At 30.8% G+C, this 18534-nt stretch overlaps 2 protein-coding genes and 1 long non-coding RNA gene across 4 annotated transcripts in view; 1 reads left to right on the top strand and 2 right to left on the bottom strand.

Annotated features, from left to right (window-relative positions):
* Positions 1-2487: 2487 nt before the first annotated feature.
* On the top strand, positions 2488-14971 carry LOC111885136 (uncharacterized). 2 transcript variants are annotated; one of them, XR_008230281.1, is made up of 3 exons: positions 2488-2887; positions 5825-5933; positions 11396-14971. It is a non-coding gene; the product is annotated as an uncharacterized LOC111885136 (long non-coding RNA). The 2 variants fall into 2 exon arrangements; XR_002848005.3 differs by lacking the exon at positions 11396-14971 and adding an exon at positions 8193-8372 and having other exon boundaries at positions 2489-2887.
* A 1301-nt stretch (positions 14972-16272) lies between these two features.
* LOC111885123 (wall-associated receptor kinase-like 9) overlaps positions 16273-18534 on the bottom strand; it is a 5873-nt gene continuing 3611 nt past the window's right edge. Inside the window, exon 3 of the mRNA XM_052768454.1 lies at positions 16273-17818. Coding sequence (XP_052624414.1) covers positions 17538-17818 — 281 coding nt within the window. The 3' untranslated portion in view covers positions 16273-17537. The remainder of the gene's footprint in view (positions 17819-18534) is intronic.
* LOC128125895 (wall-associated receptor kinase-like 1) lies at positions 16662-17510 on the bottom strand. The gene has a single exon (XM_052768953.1). It carries the CDS (start codon positions 17508-17510, stop codon positions 16662-16664), a length of 849 nt encoding a protein of 282 aa, XP_052624913.1.

Below are 18534 nucleotides of genomic sequence, written 5' to 3'. Positions count from 1 at the left end.
TGAGAGAATTTTGGTTGTGATCTATTTGCTGGTAAAAAACTTCCAATACTATGATAATTTTCGCCACCAAGTCTGAAAATGTATGGAGCATTTCCTCTATTGATTGAAGAATCAATTTTACCACCTATCGACGTAAACGAAAACATTTAATTGTAACATGGAATGTTTTTCATGAAATTTTTGCTTTTAGAATCTATTGCTAGAAACATTCTTTCATAAGTTAGTGGTGCGTTCTTTAAATCTGGTAGTTGAACCTTGTCATAACAACAACATAATGAATAATCTGTGTTTCCTTTTTGTTTTTCTCTAATGGATTCATTTATCTATAATTTTGAATGACATGTTTGACATACAACAATCTGGTCACCATGATCCAAATATTTTGTAATAAAATAAAACGGTATTAGTAAAATATTTAATTTTATAAGTATATACAATACAGTATTAGAGTTGTAATAAAAAAGAAAATGGGTATATATATGGATTACCTTTGGAAATACCAACTATTATGTTTTCAGTAATGACTTCATGTATATTTTTCTACATCTGCTGTAAGTCAATCAATGGAATAGGAGATAAATGTTCCAACTTCCTTTTTAAATTTATGACATCCTGGATTTAACTTGATTGATTATGAAGAACCAGTTATTGTATATGCATTTATCGATGTCATACCATTACAAAGTACAAAGTAATGTATTTACTTTGTAACGCTGAAGTGGCGTAGTTATCGAAACTAATATTAGCTGAAAAAAAAAACAATGATGACATAAATTTATTAGAATGTGGTTAAAAGTAAATTTTGAAAACAAAAATTATTACCATTTGAAATGTTAGATAACGGAGTTCTAACATTTATATATGAAGGAGAAGATTGTAGGGGTGTATTTTGGTTTCCACGTGATTTATAGGAATGAGCATTTTCATTTTGATGAACAACGTTTTTTGATTGATCTATAGAAAACAACTTGTTATAAAAATTAAAGACATCTGTTATAAAAGAAAACTACAATGTAAAACTTTATTTTAGTACAGTGGAATTATATAAAATGATGAGAATGTATGTATTTTTTATATATGTAAATGAAATGTAAAAATTAAACAATAAAATAAGAAAATTATAGTTATCCATTTTTTTAAACATGTGGAGTAGATGGATTGAGAGTAGCGGATTTTGTATTCATTTTCTTCAATCTCTTATTATCCAAATATAATTTTCTCTGGCTTCTTTTCTCTCTTGCTTGCAAGTAGTACATATTATTGTTTGTTTTTACATAAGAAATAAAAGTATATGATATAAAATATATAAGAATGTAAATAATTGTGTTGATATAAAATTTAAAATAATAAATAATTGAAATTTGGTTAACATTAATTTTTCATAATAATATATTATCAATAATAATAATAATAGTGAAGAAATAAATGTACCTTTGTAATTGTTGTTAACAAATATTGCAGATGATGAATCTTCAGCGGTCGATAAAGTAGACAATTTATTTGTTTTTTCTTCTTATGTTAATACAAATTGGTGTTAGAATAGTACATGTTATTGTTTGATTATGAAATTTCTTCGACGTGATATTATATTTATTTAAATATGAATTTAACTATATATATATATATATATATATATATATATATATATATATATATATATATATATAATATGAAAATATATGATCATATTTTTATGTTATTAAAAGATTTATTTAGAGCTTAAAAAATTTTATAAAAAATGTTAAAGAAAAAACATACCGTTGGAAACATTTGTAGCGGTTGAAGTTTGTTGGATAGATGTAGTAGACAAATTAATATTATTTATATTATCTAAATAAAAACTATTTAACTTTCTACTCTTTTTACAATTAAACGACTTCATGATATGTTTGCAATCTGAACAAATAACAACAATTACTTTATAAAATAAGATGATAGGCAATAAAGAATATGATTAAATTAAAGGAAAATAAAATATAAACTAACATTATGCTAATATTTGACATATAATTGCAATTTGTTTTATAAAAGTCTGTAAGTCGGTCAATTCTTGTAATATCATTACATTTAAATATTTTTTATTTTTTATATACCCTAATATAAAAAGTATATTTATCTTATATTTATATACCATTGATAAAATAAAATATGAACAAATATTATTTATATTAAAAACAATTAACATTAGTATGATGTAAACACAACACCATAAATATATGTTTTTCTATTATTATTAAAGTAGAAATTATTAATTGTTTTTAGACTTAGTAGAGTACATGATAACGATTGAACATGAAATAAATATTAGTTGAAAAAAAAACGTATGATAGTAAAAAAAAAAACGTACATAAATTTTTGTTAATCATTCACAAGTTAATGTAATAGTTATTTGTCAATTATTATGAAACATGGGCCATTTATGCAAATTTACTTAAACATGGAGCATATATGTAATTCAGTGAGAAGTAAGTGTTGGAGAATAAATTGGATTTTTATTTAGTTCGAAGATAAAACATCTTTTTTCAATGTACTCATCCACGCCTTTGTATTTTTATGACACACATACACACAGTACAATCGCACTTCTCTGTCTCTCGCTAGAAATCAAGAACGAAACCAATTGGTGGGGGTAAATATTATTCGTTTTTCTATGTGGATCTGTTAAACTCACAAACTCACAGATCTGTTAGAGTCACAAAATCGGGGACCGGAGGCAAACGTATCCTACAAATCGACTTCAATATTTACTGAAAGTATCGATTTTCAAGAAGTAAAGAATTGCGTATCTGTAGTAGGTAGTTGGAGAGGACAGCATGAATCAAGAATACAAAAAGGCAGCTACTATCGGTAAAGCAACAATGCATCAAAGGAAACGACTTAAAAGAAGGTTAGGGTTTTATAATCTTTTAATTTAGGTTTGAACTTTTGTTTTTCAAATTTTGTGGAGGGAAAGATAATCTGTTTTAAAATTTTGAAAGTATTAAATTTTTTTTTTGTTAAGTATGCATGAATCTCGGTGAAAATAATAAAAAACGAATGTTTTTTTTTTCGTATTTTTTCTCCGCTGTGATGACGTTCTCATTGAAATTTTGTGGAAGGAAAGATACCCTCTGATTGAAAGTGATATACCAATTATACCCTCCCTAAATCTCTACGATCTCTTCTTCAATCCCCTCCCAGGGAAATTGTTTGATTTAAAGGATCTAAATTATCAAGAAACCAATTTCGTTCCAAAACTTAAAGTAATTATTAAGAAACCAACTGATCAGGAATTTGACCCAAATGTAACTGTCGTGGAGATTACCTTAAGGAATTGGAATTGAAACCTATATGAAGACTATAATGTGTTTTAAATAGTTTTTTTTTGTGCAGTAAAGCAATATATTAATAAAAAGAGAAAACCAAACTCTGATTGATAAGTATATGCCATTTATATAGTTGCATTTGGGCAAAACAATCAAAATTAGAGCAAAACCCAGAAATGTTGCCAACCAACACATGGGAAAAACAGTCCATCTAAGAGAAACACCAACTCAACGGATTCTATATTTTTTTTGATCAACATATCATAAGGTTTAATAGGTTAAAAACTTGATGGTGAACAATGGTTTGCAGTTTGCTTAATAAGATTGTTATATTTAGAAGTGAAGTGAAAGTTGAATTTTAGATATCGTTTTTTAGTTTCTGATCATACTTTTCCAATTTCATGATTGAAACAGAGCATCTAATTAGTTTTCAAATTCAAATTGCTGTTGAATCAAGTATAATTACTGTTGGAACTAAATATTAACATTGTTTTCAACAAAATTTTAAAAAGTAGAAATGTAACTTATATATAAACATAAAGTAAATAACTAAATAGTAGTAAAAGAAAGTGAAGTTTTTTTTTTTTTTTTTTTTTAAATATTCTTTGATAAAAATATACCATATACGAAAGTGTTTTAATTCAAATAAATTTATAAAGGATAATCTAAATTAAGTAATATTACCATGACTTGAATTTTGACATTTTGCCTTTTATGTATCTAAATTAGTTATTCATATTTTGCCTTTTATGTGTATGAATTAGTGATTCATATTTCTTGCTTTTATTATGAACAACTAGTTTATAACCCGTGGGAATCACGGTTATAAAATTAATTAAACTTTTATTTTAAATAAATTGTTAATTTAAGAGATATTTTTTAGCTATGCGAAATTATAATCGTTGATTCACATAAATATGTAAAATTAATTTTTAATATATATTAGACATTTTTTATTTGTGGATTAATGAAAACATTAATATAAAATTTAAAATTTAAAATAGAGAATAAATGCATTGACAAATAGCATCATATTAATGAGGATGTCTAAAAAATTTAAAATGGAGAACTAATATATTGACAAGTGGCAACACATTAATTAAGAGGTCTAATATGATGACACATGACAAAAGAACTACTTTTTTATTAGTATAGGGATTTCTCACTTTTTTGTAATTTTAAATGAGTTTTAATTGGTTCATCTGTTTTAATGTAAACTATCAATTTGATACCATTAGAAATATTTCATATGTCAATGTTGCTTTAAACATATAACTAACTGCCAAAACACAGATATGAGTGTAATTTTTCAATAATTTGGTAGAAAAAAGCAATGTAGTCTAAAATCAGCTGTACCAAAAACAAAATAACATAGCAAACGACATCATAGGACAGAAAAAAAAAACCCAATGTACTTTCAAGAAACAAATATGAAAACCATCAAATCCCAAAAAAACCATTCAAAACCAAAAAAAATTAAAAATCTAAACGGCTTAGAGTTTATGATGCGGAAACCAAATTAACCACGAACTAAGATTGTTTGTAAAAAGTAAAATACATTTACTTTTATTTCTTGGGCACCAAAAGAGGCGTTGGTTGTTCATTTGGTGGTGACAATCGAGCAGTTTTAGAAGTAGACAAATTCTTCATTTCATCAAGATCCATGCATGTAGTAAGGTTTCTTTTCAAGTCAGTTGGTGTAGAAATCAACTATCTAGGACTTGTTGTAGTTTATTTGTCCCTAGCACATGGTGTTAAATTTTCACCTGTGAAAAAGAATCCTATAAAAAAAATTAGTTAGTTGTTATACATTAAAACGAAATATTTCATAATTATAATTTAAAAAGTACAACCTTGACAACTTTGGTCTCTTGGAAACCAATATCTGAAGAACCAATCTGGAATCAACCAGAATTACCAGGCTGCATCATAAGAACGAAACAAAATGCTATTGAGTCAGATATAGTTGGGTCAATGTGGTAAAAAATAAATCTAAGTTTTGAAAAAAAATATATGGAATAAGATTCTTTTCTTCCAGTTCATCAATTAGTTATGCATTCTGAGTTAATCTTGTTATCCCATAAATATTATTTTTATTATTGACATTGTAACTTGTGATATCAATCTTAATTGCCAACTTTTTGTCCACCACAACTTTCAACACCATTGGAAACAATTCCAACCTGATCCCAACTAAAATATAAATAAATATTGTTAGAAAATTTGTATGTAAAATATATAATATATAACATAAATAAAAAATTAACAACTATAAAATAATACCTTCTTGTTTTTATCATACAACTCATTAGCTGTGTATTTGAACTTCTTTGCTTCTTGATCAAATAAGGTTAAAGTCAAGGTTGTTGTGTTGTCTTGAACCCGAAGTGGGATTTTAAATCTAAATAATGTATAAAATTATATTATATTACACGAATATGATAAACATATATTGTTATTATGTAAATTAAATATGTAATATCTTGGAATAACCGAAATTTGGATATTTTTGCATATAGGATTAACACATTCATAAGTAACGATTTCGGCCACTTCATGAGAACCATCAACCTTATCAGTAGAAGACTCTTTTTGTCTTGCTGACTTTTTGCAGTTACTACAAACAAGGTAATACCAACGTATGTTTTGACGTATTCCCTTAACAGTACCAACACTAATGACTGTTTTTTCCTGAAAATTTAAATAATGTTCAGTGTTAATAAATGTTAGTTTGCAAAAATGTATGTTGGTTTTGTTATAACAATATACTCTGTTTATTTGTTACACTTTTAAAATCTAAAAACAAAAGTGTATTACTCACAACTTTAAAAATAATGTAAAGTACCTCCAAATGTTCAAACAACTCATCAATGTTAGAAAACAAATGATTTTTCAGAAAGTCATCGTGTTCTATGTCTTGTTTTGATGCGATCATCTTGATTGCAATTGATGAAAGTTGTTGTCCATTTTGAGAACCTAATCTGTTCATTTATAACAAAGAAATGAATTAAATTTATTATAGTATGAAAAAATAAATATAAAAATACAAAGGAAAGTATAAATGAAAGTACTTGTTTTTGTAGGTTGCAATTTCATCGATATCATTATTTTTGAACAACCTACTAACATCAAAGTAGCTGGATGAAAAATGATGACTTACAAATATAGAATTTATTATATATATATATATATATATATATATATATATATATATATATATATATATATATATATATATATATATATATAATTTTAGAAAATGGTTGTTAAAAATAATTACAAACTATTAATAAACTTCACTCTGACAAACTGAACAATAACAACAACTGGATCAAGGCTGTTATTGTTAGTAAGAAAATCACACATGTAGTCTGCATTCTGACCCTATAAAGTTACTTTAAGCTTAGTATGCCTAAAACAATAAACAAATATTGTAGATAATATAAAAGAAATTGTATTATATTTTTTTGTAATAATGGTGAATACCCTATATCTTGAAGACGCAAGAGCATTTTGTGTTTTGATTTATCTTGTTCAGAGGTATCTATACACCCATATTAAAAAATGTGTCCAATAATATCTACAAAATCAACAAAACTTAGGCTTAAGTTAATAAAACTGATCAATTTGTAGTCCAAAGAAAGAAAGTAGGATGTCATATCACAAAAGTTAATATTAAATGAATTAAGCAAAAGAGTTTGACTCCAAGATGTTATTCGAAACGATCGTATTAAAGTCAACAAAATCAAAGCCGTGTGCAGGTCCAGAAAAGTCCTCTTGAGCTTTAAGAGCTTGACTCCAAGATGTTATTCGAAACGATCGTAGTAAAGTCCTCTTGAGCTTTAAGAGCTTTATTAAGCCATGCATGCGCATAAAGATAGCATTTTTACGTGATTACCCAGCTCAAAGAAGTCAGATCTACATTTTGGGATCAATGTCTTAGCCGAATAAGAAGGAAATTGAGTTTGGGTTGAATGGAGGAGTACACTAGGCGTACAAGCCTGTACGTGCAATGTACAAGCCCTTAAGCCAATACGCTTAGAATATAAGATGAGTACGCCCCACATACTCAACATGACAGGATTTCGGTGTTTGGGCTTCGGATTGGGCCATCTTTTGTGCAAAGTTGTTTTGGGCCTTGTTGGGCCATCAAGTTTTGGTCTGATATTTATTTGAGGAGGCCCATTATGGGATTTGGACCCAATTTGGAAAATTGGGCCATGATTTGGGCCTTGGGTGGCTAATTAGGATTGGGCCTTTGGATTGTCAGATTGGGCCTTCGCCTTGGGGCAAGTTATGGAGAGGGTAAAAAGGTCTTTTACCCTAGTTTGGACACTTAGTGTGGTTCGGATCCGATTATTGATGGATGACTAATTTGTGATTGTTAGCGCGAGGATTCTTGTAGGCCAGCCGCCAAAGATTCTTTCTGTGAGATTCGGCAGTGCGAGGTGAGATTCCTCGCTGGGTTTAGCGGGTCGAAGGCACCAATGTCGACCCATGGTTTATATGTTAGGATGCTAGATGTCTCCATGACTCTTTCACGTGATATGTCATGGTATGCCAGGTGTGGCCTGATCAGTATACTATATGCAAGTTATCAATATGTGTTTTATGCTACCGGACAAGGCCTGACCGTATGGTATGCTATTGTCATTGTTATTATCACATGTGTTAGTATGATTAGATGTTTATATGATTATATGTATCCGACGAGGCTCAATATCAGCTGGGGCCTGGTGATTGACAGATCAATAAACCGTGCGGGGCCCGAAGCCAAGTGGGACTCGATGTCGGCTGGGGCCCAATATGTAGTTTAGTATGTTTGGTATGTGGTATCTTAGGGAACTCACGAAGCTTTGTGCTTACGGTTTTCAATTTATGTTTCAGGTACTTCGGTTTTCTGTTGAAAGAGTTAGGTATGATTGGAGAGCACACACCACATGTTTCCGCATTTTGTGATTTACTCTGATAACGATGATATAATAATTCTTTAATTACCTTGGTTCATGAAAACGAGATGATGTACTATTTTAGTAATTTTAAAAATGAAATGGTTTTTGAGTCTTATTTTTGGGATGTTAGACTATAGGGGGTAGGGGTGAGTGAGGGTTTTGAGAGGATATGAGAGTAAATTAGAGACAAAATGAGCCGCAAATAAGTTCTACATATAGGCTGGGAAAAGTAGGTTACGCCGCACATATGGTCCGTGCGTTCCTATTCACGAGATCATGGATTCTTATTTAAATTGTTTTGTCTAACAATCGAACGATCTAAATTTCAGTTTATGTGGCACACACTACTGTATTGAAACTTATAAAAAATCATAATTTTCTCATACATAGTCAGATTTAGACGTTGTTTATACTCACGAGTTCGCTTTTATGTTTACTACGACTTTCATTTAGATTATTTTACCAAAATAATTGTTTATCAAAAACATCTATTTATCGCCACGACAAATAATTATCTTATTCAAAGATTTCAATTATAATAATTATTATAATTATTTTGTAATCGGCTAGCCCTATCTTAGGACATTACACATTCTTACACTAATAAAAAACATTGATAGTTATACCCTCATTACAATTAGAAAATACCTATTAAGGAGACATTTTAGTTTCTTTTTTTTTTCAAAAAAAATCTCAACAACATGTTGAAGAATCATCTCTCAAAGTTGATTTATTGTGATTAGGCCAATTATTTCCCTTTTTTCTTTGCGTATTATTTACACCACCAAGTTTTCTTCTGTTGAAATTTATACCCCTCTTTTTAATATTTAATCTTTTTTCTTCTTTGATCATCCTTTACACCATTAGCTTATTATTTTTGAGGTTATAAACACCTTCAAAAAAAAAAAAAAAGCGATCATAGATAAGATTGCAAAACCACCTTTAATAATAAAATTTGGATTTCTTTTATCAAAGCCAAAAAATAACCGAAATTAGATGATTACATAATTAACCACTTAAAAAAATACAACTTCAAATTAATTCCTTTCAAAAACAATAACATGTTGTCCCACTATAATATTTACACTAATGTACATATAATATTCAAACTATGTACTCGCCTATTCTCACCTTTGGTCACAAGTAATTTAAAGTTCTATAGGTTTTAGTTGTAACTGTTAAAAGGTTAGTATTTTCAAATTTGGATTTTTGTTTGTTTGTATGCCAATTTTGTATGCAATTCACAAAAAGAATGTATGTAAAATAGGCTGAATTTGGAAACAAGCATGTAATTTGGAGACATATCCATATCACTTCTGGTAACATACACGTTCAGTTATCGTGTTTTATAATAAATAATATTGTGAAATATTATATGAATTTGAGTATTGAGTTCTAACAGATAGTTTTTATTAGAACTGAAGTATAACTATGTATACAATCATTCAAAATGTATTGGAAGTCTTATGAGATTCCAATCAAATGTCAGTTATTGAAATTAATGAAAATATGAAGTTGGAAATATGTGAAAATAATGTTAATGAAAGTTGTAAAGAATCTCATTAGAAACATTTTGGCGAAAACCTCATCGAAATTCGAGTAATAACGAGAAAGTTATGACTTATTGAAGTTTCGCGACAGAACCAGCACGACGTCGTATGACGTAAAAAGTGAGTTTTCGATAAACTACTTTTTAGCCCTTATGATCTAAAAATTGTAGTATTCGTTAAGCCGAGAATTTTAATAAAAATAACGTCAAAGTCTGACTTTGTATGAGGAAGTTATGATTTTTCTAAGTTTCGGTATAGCAGTAGACAGCTAAAAACACGAAATAAAGATCGAGTGATTTTTAGCAGACACAACCTAAATGAGAATCGAAGGTCTCGTTAATAGTAGTATAATGGTAAAAGACAGACAAAAACGGACGTCGGATGAAAAAGTTATGAATTTTTAACGGACTTTTCGTGTCTCGACCCGTTAAATATATAATATTAGAAATAAATCAAAATTAGCCGACGGAGTTTAAACGAAAGTTGTAGATCATAATCTCACCTACGCGTGGATATAAAGAACGTCAAAAACGGAACTCGTATGCAAAAGATATGGATTTTTGAAGTTCAAAGTACAAACTTCGAGACCTGACTGCATTCACGACGTGAATCATAGGAATTCACGACGTGAACAACCTGAATGACACCATTCGAGCCTAGAAGACATACGACAAGCCTAGGGGGTGACTAGGATCGAAGTCACGACGTGAACATACATGGTTCACGCCGTGAACCTCAAAATTTCACCCTATAAATAGAAAACGAAGCATTCGGGATTTGTTTGCTAATTCTAATATCTCTCACTCTCCAAACCTTCTTTAGCCCGCTTTTAACCCCCCCCCCCCCCCCCTCCCGCGGAGCCCCAGTATCATCCCCGACACCCGAAACAAGTCCCGACGCTCCGAAGTTCTTGAGAAAATCATATTTTCTTGCAGAAACTTTGCCCGTGTAAGCCCGATTTTCAACTAAAATCCCCGGTTTTATCACAGAAAGTCATATTTTAGAGCCGAAGTGCTGCCCAAATTATCATTTATTCCTTTGGTTATTTCACGGTGAGTTCAATATATAGGAACAATTTTATGTTATGTGTTATATGTGCTATGTGCTTTTCCGTGTTATTATTACATGCTATTATGGTAGCAAAGTTGTACCTTTGACCATGTGATGAGTGGAAGGACTTAGATTCACAGTGGTATTGGTATGTAGCCTCTGGCCGTATAGAGCATGTCTCGTAAGAGAATGACTTCTACCCCTATGGCATTGGTAGAAGGTTAGATAAGGCTAAAAGCCTGAAATCTACCAAAATGTTTAAATCAGAAAGTATATGTCTATTGTGCCATTTGGGCCAAAATTTTATTGATGTATATCAAGTATTGAAATTGTTATGTCTCATTGATTGTATATCTTTGAATCAAATCATTGATTGATATGGAAAGCTTGTCAAATGATTCACAAATGCCTTTTTTGTTCCTTGTTCCTCTTTTCTTTTGCCGTATTGAAGTATATATATGGCATAACGTTATATTGTATCTATTATTGAACTCACTAAGCATCACCGCTTATCCCTCTGAGTGCTTAACCATTGCAGGTAATAAGGATCCAGTATAGACATATACTATTAAAAGATTTTGAATAGTTTAAAACTATTACTTTTGTATTTAGTACTCATATATGTATAAAAGTATAGTATCCTGGGTAGTTATGTAATATATAACATTTTGTAATAGTCAGTTTGTATCCATTCTTATGTAATTAAACTATCAATGTAAAATATTGTTTATAAACATGCATGTAGCATGTTTTGAAGTAGTTTGAAGTAGCTTGGAATAATAATGTTTCAATTATGAAAGTGTGGGTCTCTCAATCATGGTATCAAAGCAGTAGTTTAAGTGAACTAAATTCCACGGATTGGTATTTAGACTTAAACCGCTAGAAGTTCAATATATGAACGGATTCATTGTAATTATATGGATACAAAACTTAGGAAAGACTTAAGTAGAGTATTAGGTAATGATAAACCCTAATATTCTAAAATACAATGTTACTCCATGTTACAGAGCACTGACTGAAAAGGTGAGTAGCCATACACCATAGGTGGGTAGAGATCCTCAACCTGATGATGTAAATACTCAAGTATCTCCTCGTCAGGGGCGACTATTGGGTAAACTTACTGGTGTTATTCGGAAAACTATCGAAGAGCACAAAAAGAATGATGATAAAGGAAAAGAGAAATTCACCGGAGAATCTTCAAAAGGAGACACGAGACATCCTTCATTCAAAACTTTCAAGAGTAGTGGTGATACAGAGTTTTCTGTTGTCCTTAATCCCATAGTTGTTCTAACTTGGATTCAAAACACAAAGAAAGTATTTCATATTTCTCATGTGGATAATGAAGACAATGCTAGTTATTCTTCTGCTATGCTCGTCGGAGAAGCCTTGTTCTGAACGAAAGCAACATATGAAGCTCTCAACGGGTTTGACCAGGAGAATTTTAATGGGTTATGACCATTCTAACACCCCTAAGTGTACATGTAACCTAGAAAACCTTGGATCTAGGTTTGTCTAAAATACATGCAAAATTTGATTTCCATGGTTCATAATCCTATCTAGCATACGCAGGGAACTTTTAACATAAAAGATGGCTAGAATTACATAACTTGTAGTTGATTTGATTCCTTGAAAACCTTGAGAGCCTAGCACCCCAAGTGTGATGCCTTAAATGTTTCACAGAACACCAAGTGCTTTGGAATAACTTTGAGAGAATGTATAACACTTCAAAATCAGCCTAGCCCTCTTCTTTTCTTAGTGTACCCGATTTTATAGGATATCATGCTCTTTATATAGTGTGTCACATCTAGGGTTACACCATGTAAACCCTAATGTGACATGACTCTTCATTTCCATGACCCGTGAGTTAGTAACTCCCATGGAGCATCCATGGAGCATCCTATGAGTTTTAACCCAACTTGATAATCCATGGAGTATTAGCCCACTATAAAAGTTATGGATGATTTACATAATCAACCCATATATTTAATTAGTCATCTTTTGATCACTTAATTAATTCTAGATTAATTCTTGACTAATACTAATTAAATAATAGTATTAATATATTAGAACTTATAATATATTAATAAACCATAAGTATTATTTCACTCATTTTAGTTTATCCAAATGCATGATGCCATGCAACCCAAATGGACCATGCCGGGTCGGGTCAAGTATATACCAGATATAGTTATGGACTTAGAAACCTTATCCAAAAAATTTATCCTAGGAAATGTTCAAAACTCGCTTGCTAGGGAAGTATTGTCCTTTGGACATGAGGAGAAGATTGGAGAAAGAATTCATTGAGCTTAAACAAGGAGGAAGACTATGATTGATTATGAAACTCAATTCAATCAAAAAGTACGGTTTGCTTCAAAGTATATTCCAAATGAAGACGATAAAATTCAGTTATTTTTTGATGGACTACGCGATGAAATATGTGATTTCGTGGCTAATCGGGATGTTCTGTCATTTGAAAACGCTGTTGAGTATGCTCGAAAACGAGAGCATGACTTAGAAATACGCCGTGCCACTATTTTTGTTCCGAAGCATCCACGAATTGATCGAACTGCTCCTGTTCCCTCTATTCCACCAGCTCAATCTACTCGAACTGAACCTGGTAAACAAGTGCAAACTCAAAATGCCCCTTGTGGCTGTGGAAGGTCGCAATCTTTTTCTCTTCAATCGTCATCATGTTGAAATTGTGGAAAGAATCATCCGGGCGAATGCAGATTAGAAAAAGGATCAGTGGTCTGTTATGGATGTGGAGAAGTAGGCCACATGATGTTTGTTTTTCCAATGAAGAATGTTACATGCTTTGCTTGTGGTGTTGCTGGCCACAGAAAGCATTTTTGCTCTACTCTTACAAGTCAAATGACGGGAAGTCAAGCTTCTGTACAACAACTGGCGAGAAGTCAAGCTCTTGTTCAACAATAAAAGGGTACTCCAACTAATAAGGAGGAGGCGCCAAAAGTTAAGGGTTGTGCATTCCAAACGACTTTTGTGCCAAAATCAAATGGTACTCCAAATAAGGAGAAGTCAGATTCTTTTGTGTCTCAAGAATTTGTGCATTCCTTTGAAATTGCTTGCTATGCACTCGCGCAACCATTTCATGTAGATACTATAGGAAGTATATTATTACTTGCTAATAAAGTCTATAGGGATTGTGTCATAGAAATTGAAGGCTATAATTTTCTTGCTAATCTGATTCCTATCTCCTTGGCCAACCTTGATATTATTCTCGGCATGGATTGGTTGTCAAAGAACCACACAGAACTCTTGTGCTTTGAAAAGATAGTATGTATTCCCATTGAAGGGGAGAATCCTATTTATGTCTACGGTGAAGAAAGACTTAAAATCGTAACAATAATCTCTTACGTAAAAGTTCGTAAATTCATATCGAAGGGGTGTTCCTGAGAAAATCATATTTTCTAGCCGAAACTTTGCCCGAGTAAGCCCAATTTTCAACTAAAATCGTTGGTTTTATCACAGAAAGTCATATTTTGAGCCGAAGTGTTGCCCAACTTATCATTTATTCCTTTGGTTATTTCACGGTGAGTTCAATATATAGGAACAATTGTATTTTATGTCTTATATGTGCTATGTGCTTTTCCGTGTTATTATTCCGTGCTATTATGTCTTATATGTGCTATGTGCTTTTCCGTGTTATTATTCCGTGCTATTATGGTAGCAAAGTTGTACCTTTGACCATGTGATGAGTGGAAGGACTTAGATTCACAGTGGTATTGGTATGTAGCCTCTGGCCGTGTAGAGCATGTCTCGTAAGAGAATGACTTCTACCCCTATGGCATTGGCAGAAGGTTAGATAGGGCTAAAAGCCTGAAATCAACCAAAATGTTTAAATCAGAAAGTGTATGTCTATTGTTCCATTTGGGCCAAAACTTTACTGATGTATATCAAGTATTGAAGTTGTTATGTCTCATTGATTGTATATCTTTGAATCAAATCATTGATTGATATGGAAAGCTTGTCACATGATTTACAAATGCCTTTTTTGTTCCTTGTTCCTCTTTTCTTCTGCCATATTGAACTATATATATGGCATAACGTTATATTGTATCTATTATTGAACTGACTAAGCGTCACCGCTTATCCCTCTCAGTGTTTAACTATTGCAGGTAATAAGGATCCAGTATAGACATATATTGTTAAAAGATTTTGAATAGTTTAAAATTGTTACTTTTGTATTTAGTACTCATGTATGTATAAAAGTATAGTATCCTGGGTAGTTATGTAATATATAACACTTTGTAATAGTCGGTTTGTATCCAGTCTTTTGTAATTTAACTATCAATGTAAAATATTGTTTATAAACATGCATGTAGCATGTTTTGAAGTGATTTGGAGTAACTTGGAATAATAATGTTTCAATTATGAAAGTGTGGGTCTCTTACTTCTGTACCATCAATATCTAAGAAATTAAAATGATGGAGATAATGGTCAATACATGAATCTTTCAGTAGATGAAAAAAAAGTATATGTGGAAAAATCTTCTCCTTTTGGGGCCCTGTTTTTTAGTGTATGATATTGTTGTAGTTTACATAAAACGAATATGCACTAACACACTCACATACATAAACACACATGTACACACATATAAACACACAACCACACATACATCAACACACACACATAAATACATAGATAACAATAACAACACACACACACACCATTCAATTGGATATACTATTTTTAATGTACAATTTTGTAATTATATAAAATTTTCAAACTCTTTCGTGTTACTAAAATTTCCAAATGTAATGTACTATTTGTTGGCACGTGTCTAAGGTAATAGGGTATAGTTTGATAGAAATATTATCTTAGTAGGAAAGTCTGAAATTATATGATATGAAATTCACCCTTTTATTTTTGTCTTAAGGATAACTAGACATTTACTTTTATTGTTTATTCCTTTGATATGGGTTGAAGATTCCTTGGGAAATTTTTTTTGATAACTATATGATAGAATGTTTTCATGCACTAAAATTTCATGATTTACTTTTGAATTTATTTACATTAATCAAAGTATAATGTTATCTTCAACATACTATATGGGGAATGTTACAACCAACATTTATGATTTAGTTCATAGTTATTTACGATCTCATACTCATAAGTTTGCATGTGGATTACAATCATGGGTGAGAAATGTTTCATAGAGGAAGCTCTTGGATAGTTGTATAGAAGATGTTCCAGAATTCCTTCCCTTTCCCCTTCCCTTTACCTGATGATTCAATTTTATTTGTTTTGACACCACAGACGTTGTGATTTGGGTTCACTAATTCATCAGAGGACAAGTGGTGGCCAATATACGAATGATAGTATCTAGAAGTCGTTGGAGGATTTTAATCGATATGACATGACAATGGGTATGACCTAGGGGTGGGTATGAACAACAACAACAACAACATACAAAATCATCAAAAACATGCCACTTTATATACTTATTCATAAAAAATAAATCCACCTAAGCGGTTTCCCGTGAAACCTAAAATAACCCTTAATAATTCTTAGTTTATAAAATTTATAAACCACGTATAGTTTTATTCAAAAAATACGATTGAAATGGTTAAATTGCAAAACTAACCAAAAGATATTGGTTTTCTAATACTAGAAGCTTAAGATAAATATGGAGTGAACTGTGATTTACAAAGAGTTATTACGTACCAATACCCTTTTTCATTCATACTTATTTATTAACACTCTTGTCATTAGCATACAACTTACTTGACAATAAACGATTATATCCGAAGAAACCAAAAGTAGGCTTAAAAAACTCTTAAGATTTACAGTGATTCATTAAATGTGGTTGTTGTCGATGTTGACTCACCATATGCTAGTGGGAACTCTTCATAGTATTTTGCATGCCCAAAATTAGTTTGGACCTTAGAAGGAACATGTGACAACCGAATGCCTTCTAACTCAACGAAAACTTCTTTCATCGTTGGCCTATTTTTACCATTTATATTTAAGCATCGCATTGCCAAGTTAGCTATGGTCAACAGTTCGATCCTAGAACCCTCCTTAACAACTATCGCATCAAAAATAGACATCACACGACCTTCTTCCATGGCTAGCAAAAAGTGTGTTGCTAAACTTTTATTTTCACCGGAGCTAGTGAAGAAGATTGGCTTTTCTCTTGTTAATAGTTCCAACAAAACTACTCCAAAACTATAGACATCACTTTTTTCGGTGAACTGGCTCGATTGGAAGTACTCTGGATCCAAATAACCAAACGTCCCTTTGACTAACGTAGTCAAATGAGTTTGATCTATCGATACAAACCTTGAAGTTCCAAAGTCTGAAATTTTTGCTCTATACTTTTCATCTAAGAGTATATTTGTGGATTTGATGTCCCTATGGTATATCGGAAAGGAGGTTGCTGAATGTAAGTAAGCAAGTGCTCCTGCAACATCTGTGGCGATTTGTATTCTCATATTTAAAGAGAAAGAGAACTCGTCGGTTTCATCATGAAGCAGGTCATACAACGTACCATTCGAGATGAACTCGGAGACAAGCAGTGGAACCTCAGTCTCTAAGCAACATCCAAGTAGTTTGACCACGTTTCTATGATTGACTTGTGAAAGAATGACCACCTCGTTAATGAATTGTTGTAGTTGGCTTTCATCAACCATCTTTGATTTCTTGATTGCTACAATCCTTCAATCGGTTAACATGCCTTTGTACACTGTACCTTGACCTCCACGACCAAGAATTCTGTTCTCATTAAAATGGTTAGTTGCCTTCTCCAACTCGTTGGAGCTGAAAAGTATGGTTTTCTCAACTAAATGAATATTGGTTGCTTGTTGTTGCTTAAGAAGTAAACCACCATTGCGTTTAAAAAACCTTTCTTTCAGTCGCTTGGATTTAGTTTTCTTGATTACTTTATACAATGCATAGACGAGCATTGTTGAAAAAACCAGTCCCATGCTTATGCTAACTCCTGAAAGAAGAAAAAGACAATGCAAAAAATTGATATATGAATCTAAAAAAGTTCAATGATTATATATATATATATATATATATATATATATATATATATATATATATATATATATATATATATATATATATATATATATATATATATATAGGCAAATCTAATGTACTTCTAAATACTTTTTAATTCTACATACGTTCAGAACCAAACTTGAACCATCAAACTCAAGGAGAGATGACAACACCTAATACCGTAGGCTAAGCCCTTTGGTCACATTTAAATAACATATATATATATATATATATATATATATATATATATATATATATATATATATATATATATATATATATATAGGGTTAAGTTCATTTGAGACCACCTATATTTTGTGAGACCGTGAGACGCATTTTTTTATTTTTTTTATTTTATTTATTTTTTTATATTTTTTTAGTTAATTCAAGTTCAGAAAATAATATTTAAAAAAAGAACTTTTGATTTTTCCATTTATTTTGCAGTTTAAAATTATTTTTTAGAATATGCACAGTGTAATATTCTATTACAATATTTCACGTATTTAAAAAAAAAACGTGAGTTTTGTTTTATTTATTTTTATTTTTTTTACTTAATTCAAGTTCCGAAAATAATATTAAAGAAATTTTTTTTTAGATTTTTCCATTAATTTTTCATTTTATAAATATTTTTTATAATATGTACCGTGT

Source organism: Lactuca sativa, chromosome 2 (genome assembly GCF_002870075.4).
Source record: "Lactuca sativa cultivar Salinas chromosome 2, Lsat_Salinas_v11, whole genome shotgun sequence".
Taxonomy (NCBI): Eukaryota; Viridiplantae; Streptophyta; class Magnoliopsida; order Asterales; family Asteraceae; genus Lactuca; species Lactuca sativa.
The sequence above is the reverse complement of the archived record's forward strand: the minus strand, read 5'-3'. Positions and strand labels throughout refer to the sequence as shown.